At 37.9% G+C, this 17,809-nt stretch overlaps 2 protein-coding genes across 3 annotated transcripts in view; one reads left to right on the forward strand and one right to left on the reverse strand.

The window, feature by feature from the left end:
- The window catches only part of LOC125235827 (endochitinase-like), a 42,671-nt gene extending 36,656 nt beyond the window's left edge, over positions 1 to 6,015 (forward strand). For both annotated transcript variants that reach the window (XM_048142422.1, XM_048142423.1), the window contains exons 5-9: positions 617 to 744; positions 2,518 to 2,638; positions 3,223 to 3,408; positions 3,971 to 4,096; positions 5,481 to 6,015. In XM_048142422.1, coding sequence (XP_047998379.1) covers positions 617 to 744; positions 2,518 to 2,638; positions 3,223 to 3,408; positions 3,971 to 4,096; positions 5,481 to 5,615 — 696 coding nt within the window. In that variant the 3' untranslated portion in view covers positions 5,616 to 6,015. The remainder of the gene's footprint in view (positions 1 to 616; positions 745 to 2,517; positions 2,639 to 3,222; positions 3,409 to 3,970; positions 4,097 to 5,480) is intronic.
- A 2,801-nt stretch (positions 6,016 to 8,816) lies between these two features.
- LOC125235910 (acidic mammalian chitinase-like) lies at positions 8,817 to 16,999 on the reverse strand. The gene is made up of 9 exons (XM_048142546.1): positions 16,910 to 16,999; positions 15,715 to 15,894; positions 14,510 to 14,610; positions 12,767 to 12,898; positions 12,149 to 12,276; positions 11,732 to 11,852; positions 11,077 to 11,262; positions 10,414 to 10,539; positions 8,817 to 9,090 (listed from the first exon to the last, which is right to left on the reverse strand). Exons 1-9 carry the CDS (start codon positions 16,992 to 16,994, stop codon positions 8,884 to 8,886), a joined length of 1,266 nt encoding a protein of 421 aa, XP_047998503.1. The 5' UTR covers positions 16,995 to 16,999; the 3' UTR covers positions 8,817 to 8,883.
- Positions 17,000 to 17,809: the final 810 nt, after the last annotated feature.

A 17,809-nucleotide genomic window follows, 5' to 3' on the forward strand; every position in this document is an offset into this window, starting at 1 on the left:
TGAGCCGTTTCATCAATTGAGCTCTTTCAGCCATAGCTCAGTTCTCATGTTACCCTGAGAATGAGAACTGAGCTATGTATGGCTGAAAGAGCGCAATAGCCACTGTAAAGCAAATACAACTGCAATATATCCTATAAAATAATACTAGTACTTACCTAAAACTAGAGATAGAACCATATAATAAATAAATATTGGGGACACCTTACACAGATCAACTTAGCCCCAAACTAAGCAAAGCTTGTACTATGGGTGCTAAGCGACGATATAAATACTTAAATAGATAAATACATACTTATATACATAGAAAACATCCATTACTCAGGAACAAATATCTGTGTTCATCTCACAAATAAATGCCCTTACCGGGATTCGAACCCAGGACTGCGGCGCAGCAGGCAAGGTCACTACCGACTGAGCCAGACCGGTCGTCAAACAATACACTAAATAGTGGCTTTGCCACTAGACATTTATATTTTTAGACGGTATTTGGCATTTAGTTGTAGTTACTACAATGGGTAAATAACCTGAAATAGTTTCTTAAGCCATGATCTTTGTCACTTTTTATTTTATAACTTAAATGTGTAGGTAGGTACTACTTTTTTAACTTATTTTTCAGGAAAAGTTCGTGTCATTGGTGAAGGAGTTGAAGGAAGCGTTCACACCTAAAGGATACCTTGTGACCTCCGCCGTGGCCGTCACCCAGGCACACATTGACCTGTCTTATGACGTCACTGCACTCAATGAGTACGTATGAAAAGCATAAACAAAAGAGCAAATATTATAAACAACAAGAAATAGGAAATCTGACAAGTTACCATTCGCCACGTAGAGTCATACCAACATTTAAATTTGTTATTGCCTTTTGAAAGGTAGTGTACAAGTTTCTAATGGGTCGGCAACGCGCATGTGACACCCCTTGAGTTGCAGGCGTCCATAGGTTACGGTGACCGCTTCCCATCAGGCGGACCATACCTGTTTGCCACCGACGTGGTATGATAAAAAAACTAGCATTTAGCCAAGCATTTATTAATACCCAGCAATATTTTGCCTTTACTAAATACCTACCCAGTCTGATCAGAAGAAACCCGTTCTTTAGTATAGTCCTGCATTTCAACTAAGGGTTTCCCCAAACCTATCGACGTGGAAACGACTCTAGCCGACCAAAAATCGCTTACGGCCCAGCCACGACATTGGTCTAAGCGCGGCAGCGGTGAGCGGCAGCCACAGAGAACCTCCTATAGAGTACGAATAATGTAACCAAACCAAATCACCAGTGCTTGGGGCGCGAGGAGCGGGAGGGGAATGTGTTTAGCGCGCTGCGATTGGTCGTTTCAAGGACGGCGGGCAGTCGCGCCAGATGAAAAGGGACAGAAGTATGACTGTCCCTCTGCTGTCGCGTAAGTAGCCAGTGTAAGTTGACCTATGCCGGCTCTGAATAAATTATAAATATGACTTATTTGTGGAATGTAATGCCGTCTGTTTTTAAATTTGAGCTTGTTGTTTACCTTTCCACAACACAGGTGGACATCTTTAAGGCATCAAAATACCCTTTTTCAATTTTTTTATTGCGAAAAACACGCGCTGCTTTCGGGTCGGTTACTTGGTCGCTACTGATCGGGCACGGCGAGCGCCCGCGCTTATACCATGGCAAATACAAGTAAGGCTGGTGACCGCGAGTCGTCTTGTAATGGATGTCTATAGGGGTTGGTCTGTGGCGGCAGCCATACGTGCGAATGAAAAGTCCCATCGCTGTGTCTCGCTCCAATGTATGGCCGCCGCTCACCGCTGCCGCGCTTAGACCGATGTCGTGGCTGAGCCGTTACGCGTCGACGTCGGTGAACGCATGCGTAGTGTATGTTTATAACCAGTGATCGGAACTATGGGAGCAAAACTTTAACAAAACTTGCTAAGTGGACATTATAGAGTGCTTACAGCCCTGAAAATATTAATATCCTTGTAATAAAGTATTGTAAATCTTAGATTCAGGTATAGAATCATATTTAACACTGATTTGAAAATAATAATCTGCTAACTCAACAATAATCCGTCATAGGTCCTCATATATACAAAACAGCGTAGGAGTACCACAAGGCAGTGTACTGGGCCGTCTGGGCCCACTCCTCTTTTTAATCTATATTAATGACCTTCCAGACATCACTACTCACCAATGTACCCTTTTTGCCGATGATATATCGATTATAGTTACATGTGAAGACGAAGAACAATACAATAATGATATTAATGACACAATAAAATCAACAATATAATGGCTTCAATCAAATAACTTATCCGTTAATCTTAATAAAACTCAATACATCCAATTTTATAATCCCCGAAATAACATTTCATTTCACTTCATGGTTTTTTTTTAAATTTACGTCAGCTCTAAGGTTTCGTTAAAGTTTTGCTCCCATAGTTCCGATCACTGTTTATAACTAACGAGCGATTTTTGGTCGGCGAAAGATTCCGCGTCGATAGATTTGAGAAGACCTTACAAGAATTTAAAACGTTTTGCAGACACTTGGACTACATAAACCTGATGACGTACGATCTCCACGGCACCTGGGACACTGAGACTGGCGCTAACGCCCCTCTTTACCCTCAGGAGACCGATGCTCCTACTCTCAATTTGAACGTCGTAAGTATTTTCATCATCAGAATGGGATAATCATTATAGGTAAACAAATTATTTCGGGAATCAGGTAATTTCAAAAATCTACTCATTCATTTGTCACTCAGAATTCCTTCCCATAATATGTCGACATTTCAGTGTTTTACACTTACATAAAAGAACACCTGCTTAAAGTTAATTGGCGAGCGCAGTAGATAGATGTAGCAGCAACACCCTAAATGTCAATTTTCTATGACAATATAGTAAAAAAAAATAAGACGATGATGTCTTGTTCCAAATCTGACAGGAATGCATTTTGGACTAGTAATTTAATAAAATGGGAATGCAAAATTATACAACTTATTTTCCTTTAAATATATACGAAATGTTGTTATACCAAATGTTATTATACCAAAAAAGTTATACCAATCATTACACACCCCTTTAAAGCTCATATGTGTTGTCTCATATGTCATCTTTAAATATATACGAAATGTTGTTATACCAAATGTTATTATACCAAAAAAAGTTATACCAATCATTACACACCCCTTTAAAGCTCATATGTCATGTCCTCAGAGGAAAAAATATGTCATGTCTTATTTACTCAGAACAACTCAGTCCACGTCTGGATCAACAACGGCGCGTCGCCATCTAAGCTGCTGCTCGGCCTCGCAAACTACGGGAAGTCCTTCACCCTGACCAGTCTGGAGAACACCGGCACTGGAGCACCCTTCGATGGCGCTGGAGCCCCCGGCCCTTACACTGGGGCGGCCGGGACTTTGGCTTACTATGAGGTAACTATGAGGTAGCAGGGGCGAATATAGCTTCGTATTCTCGGGGCACGCAAATATATGCATGTGCCCAGCCTTGGCCCCAGCGTGGGTGTTACGTGGTCAATTTGTATGGTCAAAGCCTCCAGGAGGGATGGAGGGGGGGTCATCCCTCTTCCCTGGATTCCTGCATGTAACGAAACTGCGGCCGCTTACAGATGTAAGAAGCGCCTAGCATACCTTGGCTTGTTGTGTGGACGATTTCCCGAAAATTGCGGGTCAAAACTGGATGAGACTAAGGGTCGGTTGTACCAGACCGGCTGTCAACGAATTTAGCGTTCACTAAATTTCTTGTATGGTAATTTTCTGACTGCTGCAAGACGGTGATGTATTGTGTCCGTTAACTGTGATGCCCTAACTCAGAACCTGGATAAGTGGCGTATTACAAGAGAGGCATATGTTCAGAAGTGGTCGATAAAAGGGCTGATATAATGATTATGTTGAACTAGGCTTTGTTTTCCATGAAATGATTTAATAAATTTTTTGGTGGGCGTTTCGCAGACTTGACATATACTTTTATTTTCAGATCTGCGAAGACCAGCAGAACAATCCATCTGAGTGGTCCGTTACTGAGGTAGAGGGCAATTACGTGTATGCCAACAAGGACCTCCAGTGGGTCGGCTATGACAATCCTAACACAATCTACGCTAAGGTATGAACGATTTTTGCATACTTATTAAACTAAGTATCTCACAAGAATAATATGGTACCTACACCTACCGTGGTAAGGTCAAAAAGAAACGATTTTAGGATCTTAGAGCACGTGTATTTAGAACAAATCTGTGACAGTCCAAATCTATGGTACAAAATCATTTATCAGGAGTAATTATGACGACCGGTCTGGCCTAGCGCGTAGTGAACCTGCCTGCTAAGCCGCGGTCCCGGGTTCGAATTCCGGTAAGGACATTTATTTGTGTGACAGATGTTTGTTCCTGAGTCATGGATGTTTTCTATGAATATAAGTATGTATTTATCTATATACGTATATCGTCGCCTAGCACCCATAGTAGGTACAAGCTTTGCTTAGTTTGGGGCAGCACAGCGATTAAAGAATCGTGCAATAAAACCCCAAAACGTGAAAGTTTCAAAAGCTTTGACTTCAGACTTTCGTATCGCAGCTTTCCCTATCGCTCCATTGTAGTGGTGCGACAGAGACAGACTGCATTTCAATCGCGTCAACGATTGTCACTTCTGCTAGGCCGGCAGATAATTTCCATGTATTTTTAACCGCCTTCCAAATCTCAAAGGAAGGGGTTCTCAATTCGTCTGTATTTTTTTATTTTTATTTTTTTTAATGTTTGTTCCACGATTTCTCCGTCGTTACTGGACCGATTTTGAAAATTTTTTTTTGATTGACTATATATGCATACAGATTAGTCCCATTTTTCTCAGAACCCAGTTCTGATGATGGGATCCTGGAGAAATCGAGGGAACTCCTTAAATCTAAAAGGCATACATATGGTGATTTTTGTGTTTTTAAAGGAACAGCATGCATTTACGTACGGAACAGTGACATTTGGTGCAGTGGAACTCCTGATAATGGTCAGAATGGAACTCCTCAAATCTGAACGGCGCACTTATAGTGACTTTGGTAGTTTTATAAGAATAGCATGCACTTACGTCCAGAACAGTGACATTTGGTGCAGTGGAACTGCTGATGATGGTCAGAACGGAACTCCTCAAATCTGAACGGCACACTTATAGTGACTTTGGTATTTTTATAAGAACAGCATGCACTTACGTCCAGAATAGTGACATTTGGTGCAGTGGAACTGCTGATGAAGAGTGAGCCGCCCCTGGTTAGAGTTCCGTTCTGATAATCATTCTCATCTGTAAGTACTTCAGAATCATCCATATTTCAAAATTGGTTCATAAATGACGGAGATATCGAATAACAAACATCAAAAAATACACAGACGAATTGATAACATAATCCAACATTTGAAAGTATTTATCACCAGAACCCCAAAGGAAGGCGGTTTTTTTTCTTAAAAATTATCTTTTTAATAATATTAACAATTCTTATACTTTTCTAGGCGAGATATGCCAAGGAGATGGGTCTAGGTGGCATCATGTACTGGGCCGTGGATCTGGATGACTTCAGCGGCCTCTGTGGATCCAAGTACCCACTCATCTCAGCTGGTGTCAACGGATACAACTCATGCCACTAGACCAAGAAACAACGGCTCTCGTAGAAGCACTGAAAATATAATGAAGCAAATTTGAATAATTTAAAAAATGACACCTACAACTGACGTATAGCAAGATTAGCAAGACATGGCATGACGTCACAATGTGACCACACTTCGAGAATTGGATTTTATTTTGTTACAAAATTAACAAGATTTAAGTATGTAGAATTTTAAGACCTGAATACGTTCATTATATTCTTCGTCCTTAATAGAGTCGACATCACTTATTTTGTATTACGTTCATTGAAATAACCTGTATAATCAACTTGTGCGCGGGTCGCAATTTGTGTTTTACTTAGTAACAACATTTTATTACCTATGTGTATCTTTTATGCAGTCTTTCTACACTGATTTGTAAATATTATATGATTTAACTGATCGAGGGTACTTTTTTAACTTTTCCTGGATATCAGATCCCAAGCTGTTATGTGAAAACCTGGCTCTTGGAAAACCTCTCAATTTAAATTTTAGTTATGTATTGAGGGATGTCCAGTTAAGTAGCTGCCCTCAGTGAGCAGCTATGAAAATAACATCCTGTATGTACCAAATTTCAACTCGATCGGTGCAGTAGGTACTTTCGGAGCAAATCGGCTGTGACAGACGAGCAGATAGACACACGACTCACACGAGTGATCTTATTAAGAGTTTCGTTTTTTCCTTTGAACACGTTTGAGATGAGAAATGGTAAAAATCGGTTTAGTACCGTTTGGTAGCCAAAATTTCGTAACCGGCTGCAAACCGGGAATCTTGATTCCCATTTTGTAGCCGGTTACGTATTGGGCGTATTACGTATAGTACCGTTTGGTAACTAAGTTTTGTAACTGGCTACAAATTGGGAATCAAAATTGGCTTACGCTTATTGTAGGTTACGTATTGGGCCCGAGTTACTGATCAGAGTTTCTACCAAATCGAAGCTAGGATGGTGTACATACGGACAGACGGACAGAGCGAAACTATAAAGGTTCCTAGTCAACCTAGTTGACTACGGAACTCTAAAAAAATATTCAATATCAGCATCATTCGAATAAATCATGACGGTAAAAAAAAAACAGATTTTGTAACCAGTTACAATACGGGATATTTTTTCCCGTTTGGAAGCTGGTTACCAACCATGACTAGGAATCGGTAAAGGGGCAGTTCTCAGGAGGCGCGTTTTTGTGTCCGGGGCAAAAAACGTCAAAACGGACTGTTTTAAAAATCTGAATTAATTCAGGCATAATCTTTAGCCTTTGTTCTATTTGGTACACTATAAAATGATTTATTTATTATTTGTATAATATAAGTAATAAAATATTTAATGCGGAAAATGACCTTCGGTGGGCGTGTCCCGCACCCAGAATTTGCGAAACAAAAAATCATAACTCAAGATGGAGTTGTCGATCGCAGTTGTTATAGATATTCACGTATAAAGTATTAGTTTTACTGAATAGACATGAGATAAGATTCGATATTTTTGTAATTAGTATAGTAAATATAATATGTTAGCATTTTTTTTTACCTATATTAGTTTACCTATCGATATAAAAATAATACAAAATCTCATACGATGTGTCCCGGGCTAGTGACTGATTTCGGTGTCATTTGTTAAACATGACAGTACTCTTACAAATTAGTAGATCAGGGACATAGCGGCACAAATATAGTAAGTTTTAACTATGTTTTAACCATTCAGTGTAGAGGAGATGCAGTACCGTTTTATAAAGGGGACTTTTTAAAGGTTTCTCAGTCATTCGGTGGGTTTGGTCCCATGTTTTTTAAGATTCGGTGGTTCAATTTCCTCCCACAGTTTTAGTGCATTTGTCGTCATGTAAGGTACTTATAAATCCTTGTAAGTATGTTATTTCGTCATTATGACCTCTCCTCTGTATCATGCATGCTTTTGCAGTTATCTCCAAAAAAGCGTTAAAATTTGATATCAGTGGAGTTGATTTCCGTGGTTTCGGTGGATTTTTTGACCACCGATATCAAAAAAGTGGCCACCGACTTCGATTGCCACGTTGTAAACTAGTTGATTGTGCATTATTTTCTAACATTTAATACTTAAATAGTAGGAAATACTTTGTAAAAACATAAAACTACGTTTGTAAGCAAATAAAGCCATACTATGGGTACAAAATTCACTACTCGATAATGACTAGTATATTACCATGTTAAATTTAGCAAAATTGTGCGATTATGAGCCTTTTTACATCACCTGTCATCGATTTAAAATGAAAAATATCAATAAATCGAATAATAAGTTATATATAAAGATGAAAATTTGGAATAATGTGTAAAAAATTGAATTCGGTGGCGCAAATTGATTACAGTGCCCATACATAATTTCAATGTCAGATTTCTTACAAACTATAAGGTTCTAATGGAGGCCTCCACCACCAATATTTTTTATATTTAGGCTAGATTTTAGTAAATAGACTGACATATCAAAAAGTAGTAAATAAAAATCAGCACCGAAATCAGGCACCGAACGTCATCTCTGAGAATCGCCCAAAGATTTAATCTCGTTTTGTAACCAGTTACAACACGGGATTCTTTTTCCCGTTTCGAAGCCAGTTACCAAACGTGGTTACAAATCGGTAATGGGAAAGTCCCAATTTGAAGCCAGTTACGACTTGGGATTTTTTTCCCGTTTCGAAGCTGGTTGTAGAAGGCTCGTGGCTGAAAGGTAAAAATCACTATTGTATTGTGTGAATATAACGACTGAAAACGAAGACAAAATACTGATTAATTGATGTCGTGTAAAGAATCGCTACTGTAGGTACCTACACAATAATGACTGTGCACAATAGCAAAGAGGATAAAATTATATAATTGCGTAGAAGCCAGATTGTGCAGAATTACGAATAGGAAGAAACGATATTGTACAGTACAATAATGACTGAGCACAATAGCGAATGAGGTGAAGTACTGCGTAGAATTTAAATTGTGCAGAATTGCGAATAGGAAGAAACGATATTGGCATGAATGTCTAACAATTCGAATCAACATGTGTTTAGGTAACAACTTCTTTCATTAAAGTAACCCATCAAGTAAGTTTTGGGTAATTAAAATTTAATTTAATTATGTGACCTGTGGCATACTAGTTTTTCAAAAGTGGAAAATATTGCGATTACCTAGTTAAAATTGTCCTCCAGTCTGACCTGGCAACAGGTTAAATAAGGTTTAGTATTTAAATATTACTCATCAGTTTCGATTTATTTACATTTCAATTATAATAAGTAGTTACAAATGTTACAATATGTCATAATTACAAAAACCTAAACCTAATAATACAATTAAACAGTGACACTATTAACAATAACTTTGCAGCACTGATGATAGAAGCAGATGACTTGAATCCCTCGATGCCTTGTCTGATGAGCGGGTACTTGCCTCCACAGGATCCACTGAAGTCGTCTAAATCTACGGCCCAGTACATGATACCGCCTAGACCCATGTCTTTGGCGTATTGTGCCTGTAATAATAAAATAAAAAGACTATAGATATTTTTACGGTATACTAGGGATGACGACTACATAAAAAATATGTTGTCTGAGTACCCACAACACAAGCCTTCTTGAGCTTACCGTGGGCCTCAGTCAATCTGTGTAAGAATGTCATGTAATATTTATTTATTTATTTTATTTATTATTTTATTTATATGGCATTCTGTTAAGTCCGTCAGTTAGATCGTCCAAAAATACTGAACACATATTTTTCGCTTCTTCTAATTAATGAAAAAATACAAAGATATAGAGCATCAAAGTTCCGGAGTGGGGGCTTGTGACGTCACTTCTAAGTAAAGATTGTACCTAGGCGTGACGTCACGCGAAACTTCAACTCGCTGTACCGTCGTCGTTTTTCGTTTACGCGAAAAAAGAAAAATACGTGTCTAAAATTCTTTGATAGTCTAACTGACGGACTAATTAGTTTTTTTTAGTCGTCTCGCCTATTAGGACGTTAATCCTAAAGATGTGAGACAGATTATCAGAGATTGAACCTACCGCCTAAATTAACCATGTACAAACGATTTAGATATGCCATCTGCGAGGCAAAAGATTTGGGGTGGTCAACTTCACGACTTTCACGAGGATCGAGAGAGTTTCAAAGTTTCCACCTGTTGCTAAAAGCTGTATAATTTCTGAGAATACAGCTTATGTGCTCATGTTTAAGTAATGTCTTACAGATGGCTGCTTTAAGCAGATTAGCGGTAAACAGTTTCTCCATTGACTGATTAATTTCTACCTATACGAAGGAGTTCTAACGCGCAAAAAGTGGCGTGTTTCTTCTGCTCCATTTTTGTTTTGTAGTTACAGAAGAAATTGAATTTACCTTTGCGGCGTTTGGTGTGGAAACACTGGGGCGCGCGTCAGCTATGCGCGCCTAATTGACATCACAGGTGACCAGAGGGCTGGCCAGTATTTTGCTCAAGGCATATTAAGCATTGCCATCCAACGTGGCAATGCGACCAGCCTTCTGGGCACACTGTCCAGTGGCAGCGACTTAGAAATAAGAATAAATAAAATAAAGGAAATGAAATTAACTTATAAATAAAAACCTCACCCAAGTTTATTTATAGTCGTTATATTGTTTGTTTTTCAATAAAGATATCCGCCTTTGTAATTGAAACTGTTATACACAAATTATATAAGATGAATCAAATCAAAATAAGTGTTTGATAGGGAGTCATAATTATAAGTACGGACGCGGATAGCACGCGCTAAGTCAACGTAGCTGTATAGGAATGAGTAGTTATACCTAAGTTCTTAGGTATGTTAGGGCCACCGACTGATCTTACCTTAGCATAGATAGTGTTTTGGTTGTCATAGCCGATCCAGAAGAGGTCCTTGTTGGCATACACGTAGTTTCCCTCTACCTCGGTGATGTTCCATGCAGAGGGATTGTTTTGCTGGTCTTCGCAGAGCTAAAATGCAAAAAGAGTATATTTAAATGTTTGGAAATGCGCGTGAAAGCGCCCTTATACGTACTCCAAAGCCGAGTGCTTTTGACACCCTTATACTTAAAGAGTCGGGCGAAATCTTTGTAATCTGATGGTAAATACAGACTAGTATTTAGAGACTTATAAAATGACACGGGGATGTAACGCAAGGAAGATGAGGATGTTGATGACTTTTGTCTGAGACTAGCTTAGGAACGGGATAAGTGGCATGCACGAAGGAAGTCATGTTACCAACAGTAGGTGATTAAAGGCTGGATTGATGATGATGAAGGATAAAACAGGACAAGGTACCTCCTTGTAACCAAAGAAGCCTCCTTCCTGAGTATATGGACCGCTTGATCCCGCGCCGGTTACGAGTATAGGTGCTCCAATACCGGTGTTGTCCAGACTTGTCAGGGTGAAGTTCCTTCCGTATGCTCCTAGATTCAGGATCAGCCCAGATGGAGACGCGACGTGTTTTGAAATAGACAGAGCAGTTCCATAGAACATAAAATAAAGTACCTCTTTGTAGCCAAAGAAGCCTCCTTCCTGAGTATACGGGCCGCTTGCTCCCGCACCGGTAAAAGGTGCTCCAATCCCGGTGTTGTCCAGACTCGTCAGGGTGAAGGTCCTTCCGTATGCTCCTAGGCCTAGAAGCAGCTTGGATGGAGACGCACCTTTGTTGATCCACACGTGGACGGAGTGATTCTGTAAGTATTAAACATATGAGCGTATTGGTTAAGTGTAGTTTTTGCCTCCTAGGATCAAGACTCATTCTTGCAGTGTTCTGTTTGGATCGTAGTTCTATTCGATTTTATTTTGTTCCTTTTAAAGGAGCTCGAAAACTAGACGGTCGAACGACGCGCGACGGAGTGGGGAGGGGGTGAGGGCAAGGGATCTATATAATGGATAAAATAAAAGAATTGGTGTAAAAGAGAAAGAAGGTGATGGCAGGAGCGCAAATTTAAAATCAGGTTTCCAATCAGTGAAGTTACAAGAGGAAGGCCTTAAGATTTGCTGAAAGTACTTTTAAAAAGACATATTGTGTCATTCATGGAAAAATGGAATTGCTTTATTTAAAACCTGGAACGACAGGCTGTTCAAGAGAAGACAAAGACAGGTGTAACTTGTTCGACCGACAAGTGTAAAACATATGATGATGATGAGAATTACTCACCACATTCAGGTTGAGGTTGGGGTCATCGGTTTCCTGGGGATAAAGGGGCGCGTTGACACCTGTTCCTGCCTCCCAGGTGCCGTGATAATCATACGTCATCAGGTTTATATAGTCCAAGTATCTGTGAAACGTTACATGTGATGTTATGTTACCTATAGGTATATTTATTTTCTGGAGGTGGAATTTTAATTTGTGCGAATCGAATGAAGTTAATAAATAATTTAGGTGAATGCATGATCGGTTAAAACTAGAAAGACTTGCAGACCTTCTTATAAACTTTTTTGGATAAAGAAGAGACACTTTTCTTTTTATGATCCGAGTCTGAAGAAAATTAAATGTGTTTTAAACTTCATTTATGTGACATTTATAAAGTCTCTCGTTTCTTGCTCTAAGGGCAAGAGATAAGATGTTGCGTACTTATTGAGTTCTGGGACGTCATATGAAAGGTCAATGTTGTACTGTGTTACAGCAACAGCGGAAGTCAGAAGGTAACCTTTGGGCGTGAATGCTTCTTTCAACTCCTTGACGAACAAAACGAATTTCTCCTAAAAATTTAAACACTAATTAGCAGCCGTTTAATTTACAGAAGATGTTATTATTAACATTTATTCAATATCCGAAAGAAAAACATAATAGTTAATAATCTTAGGGCCTTGATTATATGGAATTTGACAGATGACAGTCCACTAACCCTGAGTTAAGTGATTGGTGCAAGTAGGCCTTAGAAACTTTAACATATGTTTACATACATACATACATACAATCACGCCTGTATCCCATAAAGGGGTAGGCAGAACACATGAAACCACTAAAGCTTCAGTGCCACTCTTGGCAAATAAGGTTGAAAGAGAACGAAACACATACACATGAACATATGTTTAAGAATGTAAATGTACAGAAAAAAAAAGAATATCGAAGACCATGAACTTCAGGAGGGTAGAACATGCAGTGTTGAAAGTCCTAGCCCATTTTTGAGCAAGTCAAACCTTAATGGCAGTGGCTGCTTAATTTAAAGTAGGCATAGTCAAAACTGACCTTGTCAGACTCTAGACCTCCTCTTTGTGAAGGATACTCCCAGTCCAAATCTAATCCATCGAAGCCATTGGTGTCGATGTAGTTGTACAAGTTCCCGATGAACGTTGCCCTCAGAGTATCATCATTGACCACCTAAGCAAACAAATAACGAATAACATGGTAACTAGTTTTCTAACAGATGGCGTTAGTAGTACAAAATAGCAAAGAGGATCGAGCATTATAGAGTTACTGTCAAAGTAAAATGTGTAATCACAGTGCACAGACTGTCATCTCTCGACACAAGCTTAAAACTTTTAAACATCAATTTTGACAATTTGGACCATATTCTTAGCTTGATATGTGTTAAAATGTCATATAGTAATATTAGCGCCATCTAGCCGAGCGTCCCCCAAAGGTGTAACGCCATCTAGGTCACCGTCCCTTTTTCTATATGGTTCTGAGGTACGTTATTTTTTCTTAGACTGTAGCTGTCTATACGGAGCGGTCTATATGTATGTCTTTGAAAATAGTAAACAATGTTTCTGATTCCTTAGTTTTCTAACAGATGGCGTTAGTAGCACAACATTAAATACAAAATTGTTATTTTTTTAAATGGCTATAAAATAATTTTTTTTTTTTACAGATAACATCGAGATATTCATTTATATGACCATGTTAAAGCTCAATTTTATAGATGTAATAGTTTTTCCGTGAAGTTTACCATAAAAATAATGAAATGCGAATGATATTCCGCTTTGTGTGGTAGGGCACAGCACAGCGGATATCGTCTCGCTCGAATCTAGAGCAGAGCCCAACTGGGGTAGTACCTCCGCCTTACAGAAGACCGCAGCCAAATAGCACTAGACCCTATTACTCATAGTGTTGTGTTCCTGCCGGTGAGTAAGGCTGCCAGAGCTCAACGAGGGTGCGGTGTGCTGATGACGGGAGGACTTACGGAACTACAAAATATAGCTTAAATCCACAATACAATACAATAAATTACAAAAGCATTTAATTATTACAAAATAATATATAATTGTCGTCTATTATATTACACACACACACACACACACACACACACATGCACGCACACACAATTGCGCGAACCGCCCCTCATAACGATTTTTTTTTTCTTCTGCAACTCTAGATTTGGAATACAATGGAATAGAAAATATTTATTTGGCATAGAGATATACATTATAAATAAAACTCGTAATTATTGTTACTAATGATGTTAACCCTGGCAACGGAATAAGGATCAGTCTGAAAATCAACGCTGGGTATTATAACCTAGCACATGTTGAGACCTGAATCCTTTTATCAAGCACGAAAAAAAAAATGTACTTAGCTCTTATTTTGCTTAGCTTAAGTGAATTAGCATATTACTTTTTTATTCCATTGCTGTACTCTTTTTGTGTTATGGTAATAAACGTATTTTTATTTTTTATTTTATTTTAACTAACTTGTTCCGTCTATTGTCCGTCGTCCGTCGGCAACCCGAACCCTCCTTAGAACTTGTACACTCCTTTTTGTTGTGTACTTAACACAGCAAAAGGGAATGTACAAGTTTCTAATGGGGTGGCAACGCGCATGTGACACTGTTTGAGTTGCATGCGTCCATAGGTTACGGTGACCGCTTTACATCAGGCGGGCCGTATGCTTGTTTGCCACCGACGTAGTATAAAAAAAAGTGTGAAGATTGTGGGATAGTGTATAAATATGTAAAATCCAGATACCATTATGAAATATTTTATTGGGTCTTACCGGTGAAAAGTTATCCGAACCTTCTACCCAACCGCCAATGGCCGCCAAGATTTTCAAATTGGCATTTGATTGTTTCAAGGCTATCAGATCAGCTACGGAGTCTGAAAATAGATGTGCAAATAATTAATTTCGTTAATTATGAGTGTATCGCATACTGTATCTATAAACTTATTTTATTTATTTATTTTAGGTAATTACAAACATAAATCTCTAATTAATTTACATAGTATCGTTAAACCAATAAGGTTTGTCTCGATACCTATTCCATTCCGCGGTAGATGTTATACAATGCAACAATCATATAATTATGTAGGTAATTAGGTATTCTATTCATTATACATACTCGTATTATAACCAAAACAAGAAACCGCCAGCATTGCACTGACAATTGGAAGAAAGGTAATTAATTTGTAAGATTATCTACCTTAACTTTTAAATACCTTTGTATTTTGTCCGATGTTTCAGTTGCAGATTTTTCCTTTCTCTGAACGTGTTTTCATTTGTCTTCTATAAGATACGTATTTTTATAAATATGATAATTAAACGGTTTAAAAAGCGCATATGAAGCGAAGTAGAAATATTTACTTTAGGTATCCCTCCCTGGAGAACGAGGAAAGCAACAAAAGTGCAAAAGGAAACTCAAATAAGAGACTGGTAAGCTGCTTACTCGTACTGACCTTGCAATCATCATGTTATAAATAAGCATCCAAATAATAATAATATCGTACCTAATTAGTATACCTAGATATTTTTCTGGCACGAACGTCAAGTTGTAAGTGCTTGACAAAATAAAAACATCGACAATCCTTTTATCGAAAAAATAGCCTTACATAAGGTTAATATTTAATTTAATTTAATTTAATATTTTAGAGGTTATTATCAGGGGTAAGATAATAACCTCTAAAATATTGAATAATACTGTAAGAACTAATGTAAACTATTAAAATAAGGTTAGTTTTATTATTATTGTCCATTTATTTTCAAACATGTGACATTTGTATAAAACATTAATGTTATATACACCTAAATTCAAGCCTATAATCCCTAAACGGGGTAGGCAGAGTACATGAAACTACTCAAAATCCAGTGCCACGGCAATAATTAATGAATTATAATAATTAATGACATATTATAATGTAAGTTATCGCTGACCTAAATACCGGAAGGAAGTCACTAGTGTATAGGTACTAATTAGTGTAACTTACTACTTTTCCCTTCATTCGTCGATTCGAGAGGATATTTCAGGTTCCCCGTAGGTCCATCTAGCGTCAGAAACGAGTAAACGATGTGCGTGCAGAGGTCTGTTGGCAAATCGCTGACACCAAAACGACCGGCGCCGGGTCTTGTGTTGGCCCATTCTCCGTAGTAACAGAATACTACGCCATCTGGTTTTTAAAGATTAAGGTTATAAAAAAAATATTTCGGGAAAAGGTAGTTGCGCTTCGCTTGGGTCCGCTTGGCACTACTGTGCCCTCAGATTATGCACTACGGTAGAGAACCCTTGTTATATATGTAAGAAACTGAGACTAAACTTAAAAGCTAGCTATTGTCTAAAATAGGCCCTTGAGGAATTGTACCAAGGATACTGGCGACATTTCCTCGCTGTATCGCAATGCTGATATGTTGTGCGAGGAAGTCGCCAGCTCTTTGGTCACCAGTTACTTCAACCAGACGCTTCGGGATTTCTGTGAACAACTTGTTCGCGCTGGGACCCCATGGACCTAGATTTTCTACGTTGTAATTTTATGTAAGAAAATATTAAATATTTATTTATTTTTTTACAAATTCACAGTGGAGTTAAATTCACTCTTTTTAATAATCCGTTTAGGATTACAGTGTGGTTACAGACCACCATTGCATATTTTAGTAAGTACTTAATCTTAATCACATTACATAATTTAGTGAAAGAATTAGGTACATAAATCAATTTAATTATAATTTATATCTAATCTCACTAATCCGTCAATTACCGAATTAATGATTTTGATTGGGAAGATAAAAAAACTGTATTTACATCATAATGATTAAATGGATTAATACACAATAAAATCATTTTTAACATTTTTAAATTTTTCTGAGGGATATATTTTTTTTTTATTTATTAATATTTAACTATGTTTTAATACTTCTGTGGCTATATCTGAAATCACGTAGGTGGCCAGTTTTAATACAAAAATAAATGAAATATAAAATAATATGGGTAAAATATTTAACGTTAGGTTAGCGTCTCCTTTGTGAGTCTTCGCTCTTAAAAATACAGTAATTAAACATATGCTAAGATTGATCTTTTTAAAACGGGTGGTAGGCTTTACAGGGGTCTTGTATAACTACTAGATTATAACTATTTAATATAAAACATTAGTTGCGATATCAAGGACGAATGTCATGACATTTACTGACCATTTTCCGAAGATTTTCCCAAACCAGGCCAAGCGAAGCTGCCTCCAAAACACAGCAGAACACCAAAAAAGAGTAAACGCGTCATTGCAGTCAATAGTTCACACGCAACTAATCAGATATATCGATTGCCTGTGTGTATATTATCTTTGAGATAACGTACAGGGATTCTAATCAAACATTTTAATTATACCTTCCCACATCCGACAAAGATATTATGAATATCATGATTTACCAAATGCGTTAAATAATTAAACAAATCAGCCGTGCCATCAACATTGGCTTCATATGTAAGTGATATCAAAAGGAAATCTTAAAATTGTGTCCTTGTAGACACCTAACACGGATAGCACATGATCAGTGCGACAGTCTCTCGCCGCACCATAGATCAAACGTCTTTTTGTTAACCTGTCGGCATAAGGATGGATATTTAGTCTATCTCGCGGCGAGATAAATTCGTGCCAGTCATGTGCTAGCTCTGCGGATCAATCCACACGTTAAAAGAACTTGACTTTCTACGGCCTAGCAAAAGAATTATCTTTTTAAGAGAGTCCAGAAGATAATTAATTCCAGGATGAAAGGTAACTTGCAGTTGGGAGTGTAAATTCAGGCTATTTTTGCAAAATGTGAATAATATTATCTACACTATCTACCAGCAGCGGCTGGTTCATACAAGCCGATTCCCACCGGCTTGCCTAAAATTGATTATTAGTAAAGTACCTTAATGTTAAGGTAAGTTTCTTTTTGCTCAGTGTTGCCTAGTAGAAAATTTCACCAACCGCCACTGCTATCTACATCATTAAATTTATATCTTACCATGAAATGAACGAGGGGTAAATAATTTGTGTCGTATCTTATACCATTTATGTCTACCTAGAATATAACATACACTATGTAAATGGT

Source organism: Leguminivora glycinivorella, chromosome 18, assembly GCF_023078275.1.
Source record: "Leguminivora glycinivorella isolate SPB_JAAS2020 chromosome 18, LegGlyc_1.1, whole genome shotgun sequence".
Taxonomy (NCBI): Eukaryota; Metazoa; Arthropoda; class Insecta; order Lepidoptera; family Tortricidae; genus Leguminivora; species Leguminivora glycinivorella.

Excerpts from the sequence above, each read along its gene's own strand:
- LOC125235910 (XM_048142546.1), bottom strand. The coding sequence starts at position 16,994 with ATGACGCGTTTACTCTTTTTTGGTGTTCTGCTGTGTTTTGGAGGCAGC. Across the intron at positions 15,895-16,909 it reads GGGAAAATCTTCGGAAAATG|ATGGCGTAGTATTCTGTTAC; the intron begins GTCAGTAAATGT and ends TTTAAAAACCAG. Across the intron at positions 11,263-11,731 it reads CCAACCTCAACCTGAATGTG|AATCACTCCGTCCACGTGTG; the intron begins GTGAGTAATTCT and ends TAATACTTACAG.